We start from the raw sequence: 16124 nt of genomic DNA on the forward strand, positions 1-16124 counted from the left end.
ATGATACAATGAAATCTATGTTCTTCTCTAGAAAATGTGTAGATTTCCAATAGTTCCTACGTGTTTTAATGATTCTTCGAAGTGCTATGGCCCCTACCTCAGCTTTACAAATGATTACAAGATGGGACATGTTAACAATTCAGATACTATATAGTAGGTAAACACTGCTTACCACCCCTACTTGCTGGTAGGAAAAGGTACCCCAAATGCTCCCAGCCCCTTTCTTTTATCAACTAATGGGGATTAAAGGTTTGATTCACTGCAACTGAAGCACACAAACTGAAGTAAAAAATTACATGGGGTAGCAAAAGAAAGCTGGGGGCTAGAAATATGGTGTCATAATAACCTAAAGTAATTTGTCCAACTTATCCTTAAGTGATCTTTTCAGTGTTCAAAACAGAGAGGTTATGTGTTTATCTCCAATGGTGAGGACCCTCTCTCCGAAGTGGACAGGTTTTAGAGAAATCTAAATGCCTTCCATGACAACAATGCTCATATCTAGACTAACAAAATAACTGGCCTAAACGTAAACAGCATGTTACCTCACAGTGCAGGCTTAGATATACTGAACAGTTTTACTTAGTCACTATTTTGAAGGGGAGCACACACAAACCTTGCTCAAGCCTACATGAGCTGTTCATCGATTACAGCAGAATACAAAGATAAACCTATCCTGTTGTCCTTGTATATCATATAGCTATGCATCAATTCATAAATAGGTCAAAGTACAACACATACTCTTCCCCTCCAAAAAACACAACTTCAATAAGCCAAAAATGTGTGAAATGGCGAAAAGCAGAAATACTGTGCACTTAGCACACTTTTTTGGTATGGCAACAGTTGTGAACCCCTGCCTTTTGAATGTCCCAAACGTGGTTTTCACATTATTCAGAACCTAAATCGCCATAAGATTCTCGTTAGACTTTGTTTCTCAAACAAGGCAAGTGTGTTTAACTGACCATTTTGCAATACTAAAAAAACACTGTCACGCATCAGATTCATTACAAACTGAACCCAGTGCCTACAGAATGAGTTCTGTCATTTTTTTAAAATCTGAAACAAGTGTCCTTACTATCCATGAACATGAAGCACCAACAACCAGTTGCAAATGAACAGAAGAAAATTACCTTGCTTTGATCGTATTTCTCTGCAAGCTGATAGTGGTCGTACCCTGGACTGCCGTTGGAGGTAGATATCTTGAGGGGTGGCAGGGATGGGTTACGGGTTGTGCCTTTGGGAGGCTTGTCAGACCCCAGTGCATTTGAAGAATGTGGCCGACTGTTTTGCTGTGGTGCTCTGCCAGGTTGCGACCTCATCACAGCAGAGTTAATATCTTTACGTTGATACTCTATTGGTGATTGTAGTGCTGCAGAGAAAGTCACAATTAAAGACTTTTGCCAATTCCTCTCTCATCAGATTGAAAAGATCTTTTAGAGAAGGCAGGTGGAGACAGGTGGAACTTGCCATTTACATGCAAAGCTATGGCATCTACAAATAATTTTTGTTCCTAAAATGGGTCAATGCCTCAGACTGAAATGTAATCAATGTAACTAAAATGATCATATGTTTAATTTAATCTTGAAAACACCACAAAGTAGATATATGAAAAGGGATAACTGAATGTTGAAAATGACTTTTACACTTATTAAACCTTTGTTCTTTTCTAGGCAGGGACTAAAATGTTTTCCAGTAAGGCGCAATTGAGTACAAAACAATAAATTAGTACTGAGTGAGACCCAGTCAGAGATCTGGGCTACTTTCACTTCATTACATCTTGGCATAGTGAAGGCAGATGCTGTGCTCCTGTGTTATGTTTCCACAATTGACCCATCTTTAAAGAGTTCCAGTGAAGGTGGTAATATATAAATAGGGGAGGGGAGATAAAGGCTCATATAAGCCTGAAATGTAATGAGTACAATTCAAGAGTAGTACTGAGGAATTGCACCACTTTACAAAATGGGTAATTTGCACATTCATAAAAGTAGCACAGTGCAGGCCATGCTAATCATAACATGTGAGTTGGGGAGCTTGTCCGCCCTCGTCTCTTGTTTTTGGTGGTGTAGCACAAGTTAATACTTGTGTAACAATATATCTGTAAGAGACATTAGTTAGTGATAGATTCCTTACCTTAGAATATCCCCAGGCGTCAGACTGGATCCTGAAAGTTTCGCTTAGCAGTACCTCTGCGCGTCAGTAGGTGGCGTGGTGAGTCTCCACGTCCGTCAATGGCGTAAGCACCAAGATGACGCCACGGAGAGTACTTGGGTGCCATCCATGCGCGCGGACGTCAATTCGGTACACAACTTTCCGCGCCAGGAACGCAGAGCCATGCAAGATACGGACCATTGGTGCAGAAAAACTAGGGCCCTTAGAGGAATGACATTAACCCTAGTAATCAGTTCGCAGAACGGGGAGGATGGGCAGGGCGGTAAGGAATCTATCACTAACTAATGTCTTACAGATATATTGTTATACAAGTAGTAACTTGTGCATCTGAAGGGAGACACGTTCGTGATAGATTCCTTACCTTAGAATAGATACCCCAGCAATACCAACCCCGGTGGTGGGTCTGCGAACAAATTACACCAGAAAGTCACCGAGAACAGAACGGCCAAAGAAGCGGTCTCTCCGGACTGGACTGTCAAGGCAGTAATGCTTGGTAAACAGGTGCAGCGAGGCCCACGTAGCTGCCTGAGAAATGTCCTGCAAGGGAAAGCCGTGTCCCAAGGCAGCAGTGGCTGCAGTTGCCCTGGTAGAATGGGCACGCAGCTCCATAGGAGGCTCCTTCTTAGCCAAGGAGTAACATGCTTTGATGCACAGAACGACCCACCGAGAGTTGGTCCATTTGTGCACAGCCCGACTTTTTTGGAGCCCACGTAGCCAACAAAAAGCTGGTCATCCACCCGGAACCGCTGGGTACGCTCCAGATAGAACGCAAGCACACGTTTTGGGACCAGACGATGGAGCCTCTCTTCCTCCCTTGAAGGATGCGGAGGCGGAAAGAAGGTGGGCAAAGTGATGGTCTGCCCGATGTGGAAGGGCGCGGCAACCTTTGGCAAGAAAGAAGGACGGGTCCGTAAAACCACCTTGTCCGGATGAACAGAAAGGAAAGGAGGTTTGGAAGAAAGAGCCTGGAGCTCACTCACTCTCCTGGCATAGGTGATAGCTACCAGGACAGCCGTCTTGAGAGTGAGAAGACGCAAAGGACAGTTATGAAGGGGTTCGAAGGGAGCGCACATCAGAAATGTCAAGACGAGGTTTAAGTCCCAATGAGGCATTATGAACGGCACGGAAGGAAACGTGTGCGTAATGCCTTTAAGGAAACGGTTAACAACCGGAGACTTAAAAAGAGAAGGCTGATCAGGAAGCCGGAGAAAGGTGGAGATGGCAGAAAGATAATCCTTGATAGTGCCCGGAGCAGAGACCTGCCGGACCAAGGAGAGCAGGAAGAGAAGAACTTCCGAAAGAGGGGCAGAAAGGGGATACACAGCCTTCGCTGTGCACCATGCCACAAATTTGTTCCACCGACAGGCGTATACCGTTTTAGTGGAGGGACGCCTGGCTGCCAAGATGACATCATACACTTCGGGAGGAAGATCGAAAGCTGTCAACTGTCGCCGCTCAATCTCCACGCATGGAGGTGGAGGCTGGACAGTTTTGGGTGGAGGACTGTCCCCTGCTGCTGCGACAGAAGATCCTCCCAAAGAGGCAGTCGGGTCGGGGGATTGATCGCCATGCTGAGTAGTTCGGTATACCAGTATCTTCGTGCCCAATCCGGAGCCACAAGGATGACTTGGGCCCGGTCACGTCTTATCTTGAGCACTCTGGGCAGAAGTGGTATCGGAAGGAAGGCGTGCAACAGACCGCAACTCCACTCGCGATGAAAAGCGTCACCGAGCGAGTGCCGCATTGGAATTCCAACGCGCAGAACTGATGACATTACGCGTTCTCTTCGGTGCCGAATAGATCTAACCAAGGCTCTCCCCACTGCTGAAAGAGACCTTGCACCACGTCCGAGTTCAGACGCCATTCGTGATCCATCAAGCACCGGCGTCTGAGTTCGTCCGCCCTGGTGTTCAGAGAACCTGCCAGGTGTTGAACCACCAAGGTGACGGCTTGATGTTCCAGCCATGTCCAGAGGCGCAGAGCCTCCTGACATAGGGTCCAGGACACCACCCCGTCCAGTTTCTTGCAATACCACATGGTGGTGGTGTTGTCCGTGAACACCTGCACCACACATCTCTGAACAGAGGGAAGGAATGCCGTCAGTGCAAGTCGGATCGCCCGAAGCTCCAAAAGGTTGATTTGGAGCCCAGACTCCGCCAGAGACCAGAGTCCTCTGATCTCCGCCTCTCCCAAGTGGCCTCCCCATCCCAGGAAGGAAGCATCAGTCACCACTGTGTGTTCCGGTTGGGGAAGGGAGAGGGATCTGCCACTGACCCCATCGCGATTCGTGAGCCACCACTGCAATTGTCGTGCAGCGCCCTCCGAGATCTGGACATGATCTGACAGGTTGCCCTGATGTTGCGCCCACTGGAGCTTCAGGTCCCACTGCAGAGCCTGCATATGCCATCTGGCATGTGTCACCAGCAAGATGCAGGAGGCCATCAGACCCAGAAGCCGGAGGGTCACCCTGACTGAAACCCGGTACAGAGGCTGAAAGATCAGAATCATAGCCTGAATATCCTGGACTCGCTGCTCAGGAGGATAAACCAGAAACAGCGTTGAATCCAGAACCTCTCTGATGAAGGGGAGCTTCTGAGAGGGACTCCGGTGCATCTTCGGCACATTGATGGAGAACCCAAGCAAATGCAGGAGGTCGGCCGTAGTCTGGAGGTGGTTGACGACTGCCTGGGGCGAGCCCGCCTTCAACAACCAGTCATCGAGGTAGGGGAAGACTGACACTCCTGACCTGCGCAGATGAGTTGTGACCACCGCCATCACTTTCGTAAACACCCGAGGGGCGCTGGTAAGGCTGAAGGGGAGCACAGCAAACTGAAAATGCTCCGGGCCTACCGTGAACCGTAGGTAACGCCGGTGGGCCGGCAGGACGGGGATGTGAAAACATGCGTCCTGCAAGTCCAACGCTACCATCCAGACTCCCGGGTCAAGGACAGCCAGGACCCGAGCCAGAATCAGCGTTTTGAACTTCTCCTTCTGGAGGAAGCGATTGACGTCCCGGAGGTCCAAGATAGGACGCAGACCCCCTTTGTTCTTCTTGGGGACCAGAAAGTAGTGGGAATAACAACCACTCCCTACTTCTAGTCCAGGAACGCACTCTATAGCCCCCTTGGCCAAGAGGGCCGTGACTTCCTGGCGGAGAAGAGCCAAGTGATCCCCCGACATGCGGTGGCACTGAGGTGGCATGGCAGGAGGGGAGGACTGAAAGGGAAGGGAGTAACCGTGGCAGATTATCTGCAGCACCCATTTGTCTGATGTAATCTCGCGCCAGTGAGGGAGGTGGTGGCAGATCCTGCCATCCACCAGCGTGGGGTGCTCCCCGAAGCTCAGATTATTAAGGTTTGGAGGTGGAAGCAGCGGGGGTGGAGTTGGACGGACCAGCACGCTGATTCCCTGACCAGCCCCTGCGGAAACCACGACCCCGGCCGCGCTGGGGCTGGTTCTGCGCAGGCTTTGGGGACGGGCACGCCAGACTGCCTATACCTTGGCCACGAATGAAACGAAAATCAGGAGAGGCCGAGCTCTTAGTAGAAAGGCAACAGGACTTGGCCATAGCCCGCAAATCATTAAAGTGCTCCAGGGCACTGTCAGCCTTGTCGCCAAAAAGGCGGGTGCCATCAAAGGGCATGTCCACGAGCGAGCTTTGGACATCCAGCGAGAACCCAGTTGAACGCAACCAGTGCTGACGCCGCAACGCCCTACCCAATCGCCCTACCCATTGAGTCGGCGGTGTCCAACCAACACCGAATGGCGAACTTAGCCTTACCCTCAGCAATTGCCTGAGAAACGACAGCCTGCACCTCCTCAGGACACTGAGGCAACACCTGAGCAACGGCATCCCACACCGCGTGGGAGTAGCAGCCCAACAAGCAGGCGGTGTTCACCGACCGCAGCCCTAAGCTGGCCGAAGAGAAAAACCGCTTCCCAAACTGGTCCAGCCGTTTAGAGTCCTTATCCGGCGGGGCCGTAAAAAGCACTCTGACGTCAAGGCCTGAATGACCAGGCTCTCAGGTGTAGGGTGAATAGTCAAAAAGAGGGGGTGGGGCCACCGGGCGATGTTTTTATCCACCGGGTCTCCCGTGGCCAGCCTCGACCAAGGGCCCAAGAGGACGTCGGTAAGGGCGACATTGAAGGGAAGCAACGGCTCCGACGAAGTAGACGCCGTCTGGAGAACCTCGGTGAGGAGGTTGGTCTTGAGGGCCACTGTTGGGAGGTCAAGATTGTGGACCTCGGCCCCCCGACGGAGGACCATCGTGTAGGAGGCACCTACCTCCATCGTAGGCGTGGGGGGCGGGGGGAGGTCGCCGGCCTCTTCCAGGTCGTCCACCCAATCCTGCTCGGGGTCACATTGCCGAGCAAGAGGGTCCTCGGACCCTTCCCAGTCTTCGTCCGCCTCTGGTGTAGAGGGAGCCGGTCACGGCGGCAAAGCTGGAGAAGGGACGAACGGCATCGGGAACGGCGCCAAGAACAGCGCCGGCAGGGGTCGGACCGGCGCTGTCTTCCAATGCGGATCCTGGGCCGGGACAAAATGGTCCTGGAATTGGGGCAAGGGAGGAATAAATGGCACTCAGTGTGGCTCAGAGGCCGGATCCGGCAATGCCGCACCTCGTGGCGCAGGGCCCGGAGCCGCTGGCGCAGGATCCTGTGGCACCGGTGGCAAAGCCACCGGGCCAACAGGATCTGGACACGGGACCGCGGGGCCCGAAGGCGCGCCGACGAGAGCCCGAGGCCTAAAAATGCGGTCCATGGTAGCAAGGAATTGTTCGGGAGTCGCCGACGGACCCGGGTATGGCGGGTAGGCCGTGTGACTCCCAGGCTCCAGGTGAGCCGCCGGGGCGAAGCCCCTGTCTCCCACGTCCACCTCCGGGGAGCAACGGGGGGAAGTCGGAGAGCAAACACACTTCAACAACTTTTTATGGCGTCGCTTACCGGAATCCGAAGGCGAAGACTTGGAACCAGAGAAGCGACTGCTCCGGTCCCGCGAGCGGTCCTGGGAACGGCCCCTGGACCCGGAGCGGCAGCGTGACGAATGCCGGACCTCCTGCAACTTCCTACGCCGCTCCCGCAAGGCCTTGGGGGCCATGGCCCGACAATCCCGGGAGTCGTGGGCAGACTCCAGACAGTAGAGGCAAACATCGTGGGGGTCCGCCACTGACATATTCCGGCGACATGCCCCACAGGACTTAAAGCCGGGCATCCCTACGTGCACCGAAGAGGAAAAAAATAAAAAAAAGAGAAAAATTCTCAAAACAGAAGTCAAAAAGCGACTAAGGTACGTGCTCAATCCAGATCTGCGCTTGCTGGCGCGGAAAAAGAAAGAACTGACGTCAGCGTGTATGGGTGGCGCCCAAGTACTCTCCGAGGCGTCATCTTGGCACCTACGACGCCAGCGACGGATGCGGAGCCGCACGACGCAACCTACTGACGCGCAGAGGTACTGCTAAGCGAAACTTTCCAGATCCAGTCTGACGCCTGGGGATATGCTAAGGTAAGGACTATCACTAACGTGTCTCTTTCAGATTAGGGATTATATCTAACCCATACTCTTAGGATACAGGCATTTTTTGCAGGTTTCCCCCCCACTTGGTACTCCATTTTGACTATTAACTATTGGTTTTCGAATCAGAGTACACTGAGGTCTGCTAACCAGACCCAATGCCAGTTTGACCCATTACAAAAGCATGTCAAACTGGATGTCCCCAATCGACAAGTACTGACTTAAAAGTCCCTAGTATTTGGTACAGAAAGTACCAAGGGCATGTAAAATAGTGTCCACCGAGGGGTGAAGCAATGTTTGTGCCACGCTGAGTGTGACAAAGTACGAAATGGATAGCAGCCTGCTACTGCAGACTGAAAGTGCAGTGTGTACACTGCTAGTTTGACTTTGCCATTAAAACCAAAGGCAAATCCACTCTTCCCTTATAAATATATGTAAGTGTCCTTTAAGCGAGGCCTATTGAACCCTATGGCAGTGTACACTGCTAGTTTGACTTTGCCATTAAAACCAAAGGCAAATCCACTCTTCCCTTATAAATATATATGTAAGTGTCCTTTAAGCGAGGCCTATTGAACCCTATGGCAGAGAGCTGTACATTATTAAGCAAGACATAGATTAATATATGTCTTGGCGAAAAGAAACTCACGTTGTCGTTTTTGCTGAGGAATGTTAGTAGCCACATAGGCTAACACAGAGTTACCAGCTGGCATCGCAGCCTGGCTAACCCCTGAATGGGACTACCTAACTGGGTACAATACGGTATTTAATTACTTGTGGCATAAATCCGACCCGATGCCCAAGTTGAGATTTAGGTAACTTAATAGTAAGCAACTTTTGATAAATTGCCACTGTGCCCCAGCTAGTCCAGTGGCCTCACAAAGGCCCTGACACAGCTTTTTCACCTCCTGGTGAGACGTGTGAATGACTCCCAGGGTCAGAAAGGCAGTTGCTGCAGAGTGAGGTGTGACCTCTAACAGGAAGGCTGCGAGGGGTGTTGGTTGTATGACAGAGGAGCGCATAGCTGTACCACGTGTGCCTCTACAACGCCGTCTTAACCACAATCACGTCTAAACCACGCATTTCCATGGTAAAGGCACGATTGGTAAAGGGATATGGGTGGTACAGATTACCACTAACCCATCCTAAGCCCTAAAATCCTATCCTCCCCTAATTTGTCCCTTCGCTCTGAGGCCTAAATCCTACCCGGCCCTGCCCTTTAAACTACCCGTTCCCCTTCCCAACCATTGAGGCCTAAAATCTTGCACCCTACCAAAAACTACCCCAAGCCACTCGCCCCCCCCAGAGCCCTAAAATGTACCCGGCAATGTCCTTAAAACTACCCAAACCCTTCCACTGCTCTGAAGCCTAAAATCGTGCCCCCGTCAAATCAATGACCCACTACACCCCGATGAGCCTTAAAACCGACCCCCCACCCCTAAAAACTCCCTCCAAACCCAGCCCTTTAAACTAAAGGCCTCAGCCCTAAAACCATGACCCCTTTCAAAAACTACCCCCCCCCTGCCCTGAGCCCTAAAACTGAACCCCAACCCTAGAACTACCCACCCCCAAACAGGGCCCCAGCCCCACTTACCTATCCACGTCCAGAGCTTCCTGTTCCGACGAATCCTTTTCTTCTCTCCGGCCATCTGAACACTAGACTGTTATCTGCCTTAACCATGCATATGCGTGGTTCTGGCAAGCGTGGTTATAGTTGCGGGGTAAACAGCACGTGTGGCTCAGCCTGCGCTGTAAAGGCCGCTTCCCAGGGGTGTTAGCCCAAAAGGTGCGTTTCAAAGGAAAAGCGCCTTTAAAGGGCCACCTGCGACAATACTCCCAAGCAGGATTACTTTGGTTCCTGTAGAGAAGTTGGAGACTGGGCCAGAGAGGGAACACCTGTCCCCCAAACAGTTTTTCCATGGGCGGGTAACCCTTTGGTAGCCACACCTCTGGGGTGGGCTACCAAGCTCCTCACAGTCGAGGAAAGGTTCAGACATCTTGAAAGTGGCAAGAATATTGCACTCTAGAATTGCCACACATCACTGGACCTTTGTCACCAAAGAGGACCTACCAGTCCATTGGCTAGTGACCACGTGGCCCCCTCTGGGCACTTTCCAGGGATTTAATGGGCACCACTGGCACCCGACATCAAAACATTGCAGATTCGGGAAAAAAGGGCCACGAGAGGAGTGTCCTGCTACCGTTGAAGTCAGAGAGAGGCTGCACCGCTGGAAGAAATTAGTCTGCTACACTTTGGGCTAGTGAGATTAAACTGCACCTGTTGCTCATGGCTCAGGAAAAAGTTGATTCCTGGGCCCAGAGTGCAGCAGCGACTCCAAAGGTCAGTCAGATGGCTGCCGCTGGGATAGCCAAGAGACAAATCCGAGACAGCCCGAAGCTGTGTCTGTTGGACTCGCGAGTGCTATCAGATACCAGCTTCGTCATCCAAGAGGGATACTAGCCCCTACCAAAGATATTTGCTGGGACCAATGTGTCGTGAGATCGAAGCTCTGCCGCAGGCTGCCTTCTACTGTTGCAGAGAGGCGTCGGGGAATCCCAAGTGCCATGGTCAAAGTTGCCTCAACCCACCCAAGGACCGAGGGAATCAACCGTACTTCATCCACGTCGACCACGCAGCACCAGGAGCATCCTTTGAGTATCTTGCCTGTATGCTCAGCCTATGTCTATGAAGTTGTCCTGTAAAGTTTGGAACTTGCCTTAAAAACGCTCTGGTGGCCAGCTAACTATCCAAAGTACCCTTACTGGACTGACTCCTAGACCTCTGCCCTGGCGGATTCGGTAGCCCAAGCCAGAACCAGAGTTGCCGAACAGTTTCAAACTTTTCAAGAGTTTGCAAAAATTTGTTGACAAATGCTTGTTTGTGGTTGCATTTAAAAGTATTGATTTCATCAAAAAATCTGTATCTACGGAACCCTCTGGCGGGTTTTGATGATCAGGCACTCTACAAAAAGTACAACTTATAAATTGTTGTCTCTCTTGCTTGTGTGACTGTATTACATTGTTTGGTACTGTTGAACAAGTTACTTACCTTCGGTAACGCTTTTTCTGGTGGATACAGTATCTGGCTGTGGATTCCTCACCTTGTGAATATCCCATGCACCAGCAACATTCGGAAACTTTTGTAGCAGTCCACGCCGATGAGATCGAAAACGATGTCACAGAGACACGGCTCCGCTCGCGGCTCCCCTGACGTCACCGGCTCCATAAGAAGACCTCGTCGGTATGATGACGTCAGTTCCGCCCTTTTTTCCGTGCCTTCGAGGCACACGGATGGACTGACAGCAATATATACACAGTATACACAGTACATAATATACAATGCAACACAGTGTGAAGAATAAAAAAGGCAAAAGAAATAATGCATTTGACAGTAACAAATACATTTTGAAACATCATCATTAGAATAGTAGGTATACAAGGGTGGACAACGGGGAGGCAGGTGGGTCAGTGAGGAATCCACAGGCAGATACCAGAAAAAGCGTTACCGAAGGTAAGTAACTTGTTCTTCTGATGGATACATCTGCCAGTTGATTCCTCACCTTGTGAAAAGATTCCCACAGCAGTCCCACTCCCGGAGGAGTTGTCCACCCTTCTATACCAGAAAGTCCTGAAGGACGGAACGAGCAAAATGTCCGTCCCTCCTCACCTCAGAATCCAAGCAGTAATGGTTTGCAAAAGTGTGAAGGGAGGCCCAAGTTTCCACCCTACAAATGTCCTCCACAGGAACACCTCTAGTCAAAGCAGATGTGGAAGACTTTTAGCTCTAGTAGAATGAGCCCTTAAACCCTCTGGAGGTTCCTTACCGGCCAAAGAGTAGCATATCTTGATGCACAAGACAATCCATCTGGAAAGGGTGCGCTTGTGCACCGCTCTGCCTTTCCTGCAGCCAACAAAGCCCACGAAGAGCTGGTCGTCTACTCGAAAGTCTTTAGTCCTATCAAGGTAGAAGGTCACCGCCCTCTTAGGGTCCAAGCGGTGAAGCCGCTCCTCCTCCTTGGAAGGGGGAGGATAGAAGGTAGGAAGGGTAATGGATTGCCCCAGATGGAAAGGAGTTACCACCTTTGGCAGAAATGCAGCCCTCGTCCTGAGTACCATTCTTTCAGCATGAATGGTCAAGAACGGGGGTTTTGAACTCAGAGCTTGAAGCTCACTTACCCTCCTTGCCGAGGTAATAGCAACGAGAAAGACCGTTTTGAAAGACAACAGTCTCAAGGGACACTTGTGTAAGGGCTTGAAGGGAGAACCCATCAGGTAAGTTAAGACAAGGTTTAAGTCCCACTGAGGCACAATAAAAGGAGAGGAGGAAACTTGTTTGTAAGTCCCTTCAGAAATCGTAAAACAATAGGCGATTTGAAAAATGACGGCTGATCCGGCAAGCAAAGGAATGCCGACAAGGCTGAAAGATATCCCTTTACAGTGGCAACAGCAAAACCTTGCTGAGCAAGAGAAAGGACAAACTGAAGAATGTCAGATAAACGAGCCCTCAAAGGATCAATAGATTTCTCCCCACACCAGAGCACAAATTTAGACCATCTATAGGAATAGATAGATTTGGTGGAATGACGTCTGGCAGACAAAATAACATCTACCACATCTGGCGGGAGAGAAAAAGAATTCAGGTTGCCCCGTTTAATCTCCAGGCATGAAGGTGTAAGCTCTGGAGGTGGGGGTGTAGAACCTGCGACTGCGAGAGGAGGTCTGCCCTCAGAGGGAGACAGAGCGGAGGGCACGAGGAGAGGTGGAGAAGATCTGTATACCACACCCTTCTTGGCAATCCGGGGCGATCAATATGACTTGGGCCCGGTCTTGGCGAATCTTCCTCATCACCCAAGGAATCAAGGCAATGGGAGGAAACGCATAAAGGAGATGTGAGTCCCATCTCAACTGAAACGCGTCCCCCAGCGCTCCCTGCATCGGATACTGGAGACTGCAGAATGACAGGCAGTGAGCATTCGAGAGTGGCAAATAGGTCCACCCGAGGAGTTCCCCACGTCCGGAAGACGTGACGAACCACCTCCAGATGTAGCCTCCACTCGTGGTCGGGGGAGAACTGCCGTCTGAGACGGTCTGCATGCACGTTCAGAACCCAGGCCAAATGATTTGCCATCAGACAAATCTGCTGATCCTGAGCCCAGTACCAGAGACGCAGAGCGCCTCTGCAGAGACAAAGCGACCCCACTCCTCCCTGCTTGTTGACATACCACATCGCGGTAGTGTTGTCCATCAGGACTTGAACCGACTGACCGCGAAGGGAAGGGAGGAAGGCAGGCCTTGAGCGCCAAACGAATCGCCCGTAATTCCAGAAGGTTAATGTGAAGCAACCTTTCCTCTGGAGACCAAAGACCCTTGATCTCCAGATCCCCCAGATACGCACCCCACCCTAAAGTGGATGCATCCGTTATCACTGTGGCCACCGATGGAGGTAGATGGAAGGGCTTTCCTTGAGACAGATTGCCCTCCACGCTCCACCAATACCGATCCGCCGCAGCTTATCTGGAGATCCTCACAGAGTCCCTGAGATATCCTTTGTGCTGATACCACTGCCTGCGGAGGCACCACTGGAGCGCCTTCCTGTGTCAGTGTGCATGGTTGACCAACAGAATGCAGGAAGCAAACAGACCGAGCAGGCAAAGGACCTTCAGGACTGGAACGACCGCTCCATTGTAAAACAAGGGAATCATTTCCTGTAGGTCTAGAATCCTTTGTGGAGGTGGAGATGCCCGACACACAGTAGTGTCCAGTACCGCCCCTATGAACAGGTTGTGCTGAGAGGGCACCAGGTGAGATTTGGGTGCGTTTATCGAAAACCCAATTTGTACAACAGCTGAGTTGTAACCTGCAGATGATGAAGCACCTTTTCTGGCGACTCCGCTTTGATCAGCCAGTCGTCCAGATAGGGGAAAACTGAAATCCCCGACCTTCTGAGATGGGCTGCCACCACTGCCAGCAATCACTAGAGGAACTCAACAGGGTGTGGAGGGGGGAACGTGAGGCGCGGGGTACTAGGAGCTAGCGGCCTCCATTAATAATATTGACCACAGGAAGCTGCTCCTAGAGTGGTGTGACCCTACTACAGTTGTAGAACTGTTGTGAGTTGGGACATCTCACAAAAAGTGACGGACTGGCCTCACACACCACCTGGTGTCATGCTTCATCATCGGCCAGTCCTCGCCCTCCAAAACCTTCGTTTGATGGAGGGCGGGCATACACCTGGAGACAGGGATGCACTTCTAAGCTAAAGAGTGGGGGCCCATGGGGTGGAACGTGAGGTTAAAAATCATTATAGTTGGCTTGCAGCCGACAGCGATGGCCGCAGCCTAGGAGAGCTCCGCGCTCGCTAGTTTCTTTCCCCCAAAATCCTGACACAGATCCGCGTCCACGGTGACAAGAACCAGCTGCTCTGACCACCGGGAGGCTCCGGTGCTGATCGAGTGCCGTCTGAGAGCTCGAGGCGTGGCCGCGGGGTCGGCATCGACGAGGCCAGTGGTGCGGCCTACTATCCGGGGCCGCGACCGGGGCCTGGAGTACGAGGGCGCGGCCGAAGAAGTGGCGCGCAGAGTGGGCTCGCTCCAAGGACCGGGACGCCGCGCAGAGAGAAAAAGAAGCGGAGGCGGACCACGACGCGAGGGAGCCCCGTGGCGTTCAGGATCCGGCGGTGCGGGATCGCACTGCGGGACGAAGCACACCCAAAGGAACCGTGACGCGGGCTCGGCCGCGAGTCGCGGAGGGGTCCTGGCCGCCCCCACCCCGGCACCAGCGAAAAAGGGCCCTGCTGACAACCGGCCTGGGAGCGCCCCGGGAAAATCGAGACGCGGAAGGGATTGATGAGCCTGAGCTCCCTCGGTGAGTGGAGGGGACGGCACCGGTGATCGTGCCCGGCGCCTCCGACCCCCTTCCCCTGGCACAGAGCGGACGCGACGTACCGGGAGATGCGTATGGTGCTCCCCGCCGGGACCTGAAGAGAGCGAGTGAGTCCTGGACGACGACCCCCTGCTTGGGCGGGGGGGGAGGGGAACGCCGGGCCTGAGCGCTGACCTGCAAAGCGCGGTCTGGCCGCAGCGACTGCCGACCTTCCCGCTACACCGCGAGGCGAAACAAGCGCCATGGGGAGTAAAGGCCAACGGGGGCCTCAGACTGGCAAATTGGACAAATATGCCTACCGCAGGGAGACCTCGCTCACCCCGGAATCTCCCGGGACGACTGAAGACGCAACGCAGGCCGGTCAGCCAGGGGAGGTTACTCTGCAGGACATAATGCGCACACTGACACAAATGCAAACGGCGATAGGCACTATCTCTACGGACATTACACTGTTAAGAGCAGACGTGTCAAAAATCAACGACAGGCTGAGGGAGGTAGAAGACACGACGGCCACTCTGTCCACGGAAACAACGCTGCTCACAAACAAAGTGAGGGCACTGGAGCTGGCGCAGAAACAAATGGAGGCGAAATTGGACGACCAAGAAGGGCGCGCCCGCCGCAACAACATCCGCTTAGTGGGAGTGCCGGAGACCGTGCGTGGTCCAGCGCTGGACCTGTATGTAGAAGACCTCGTCAAGAAGAAACTCCAGCCTAGAGGCTTGTCGGCATTTTTCTCGGTGGAAAGGGCGCACAGGGTGCCAGGTGGACCGCCCAAGCCGGGAGCCCCACCACGGCCGATACTAGCAAGAATATTCAACTTCCGAGACCGCGACGCCATTTTGCAAACAGCGCGAGTCGCTCCCCCACTCCGAATCGAAAACAGCAAAATCGAGATATACCCGGACTACACGGCGCTGGTAACGAGGCAACGCAGGGACTTTCTGGACGTGAAGAAAGAGCTCCGAAAGAGAGAACTGAAGTACGCAATGCTCTTCCCCGCGAAACTCCGGGTGGAGGCGGAGGGCAAAACCTGGTTCTTCATGTCCCCGACGGAAGCCACGGAGTGGCTGGAGGGCTGGCGCAAGCCAACGGGACGCACGGGAGCGGCGCAGAAACATGGAAGGTCTGCGGGCAGGACAGAGGCGTCGGACCCATTGCAAGAGGAGGCGGACGTACAACCGTGACACCGGGCCAAGTACGATATATACGCGGTGCTCGCCAGACGAGAATGGACTGACGACCTCGGCCGCTCCGGGGGAAGGGCCGTGGGGGCTGGCCCTGGCGGCCTCCCCGGGGACTTTTGCCGGCGATGGCTCAGAGGGCCTGTGAAGTCTAGAGACGGCGCTCCACTGGAGAGAGCTGGGGAGGAGGCTTGCACGGCTGGAGCCTGATCCCTCTTCGCAGCCGCGGACATGATGAAGCTCTGAAGGGGACACTGAGACTGGGCGCAGCGGGCATCTCCCCCCCTGGCACGCAAGTACACAGTTATGGGGATGAAGCACTCTGCTCAGTTGGGGGTGGTGGGTAGTTTAAAATCCGCCGGGCAGGGCAGCAGGGAGGGGGGGGG

At 52.8% G+C, this 16124-nt stretch overlaps 1 protein-coding gene across 9 annotated transcripts in view; it reads right to left on the reverse strand.

The window, feature by feature from the left end:
• Positions 1-16124, reverse strand: part of KALRN (kalirin RhoGEF kinase) — a 1569312-nt gene that overhangs the window by 118614 nt on the left and 1434574 nt on the right. For all 9 annotated transcript variants that reach the window (XM_085647304.1, XM_085647302.1, XM_085647305.1 and 6 more), the window contains one exon: positions 1128-1366. In XM_085647304.1, coding sequence (XP_085503430.1) covers positions 1128-1366 — 239 coding nt within the window. The remainder of the gene's footprint in view (positions 1-1127; positions 1367-16124) is intronic.

Source organism: Triturus cristatus, chromosome 3_2 (assembly GCF_964204655.1).
Source record: "Triturus cristatus chromosome 3_2, aTriCri1.1, whole genome shotgun sequence".
NCBI classification, from domain to species: Eukaryota; Metazoa; Chordata; class Amphibia; order Caudata; family Salamandridae; genus Triturus; species Triturus cristatus.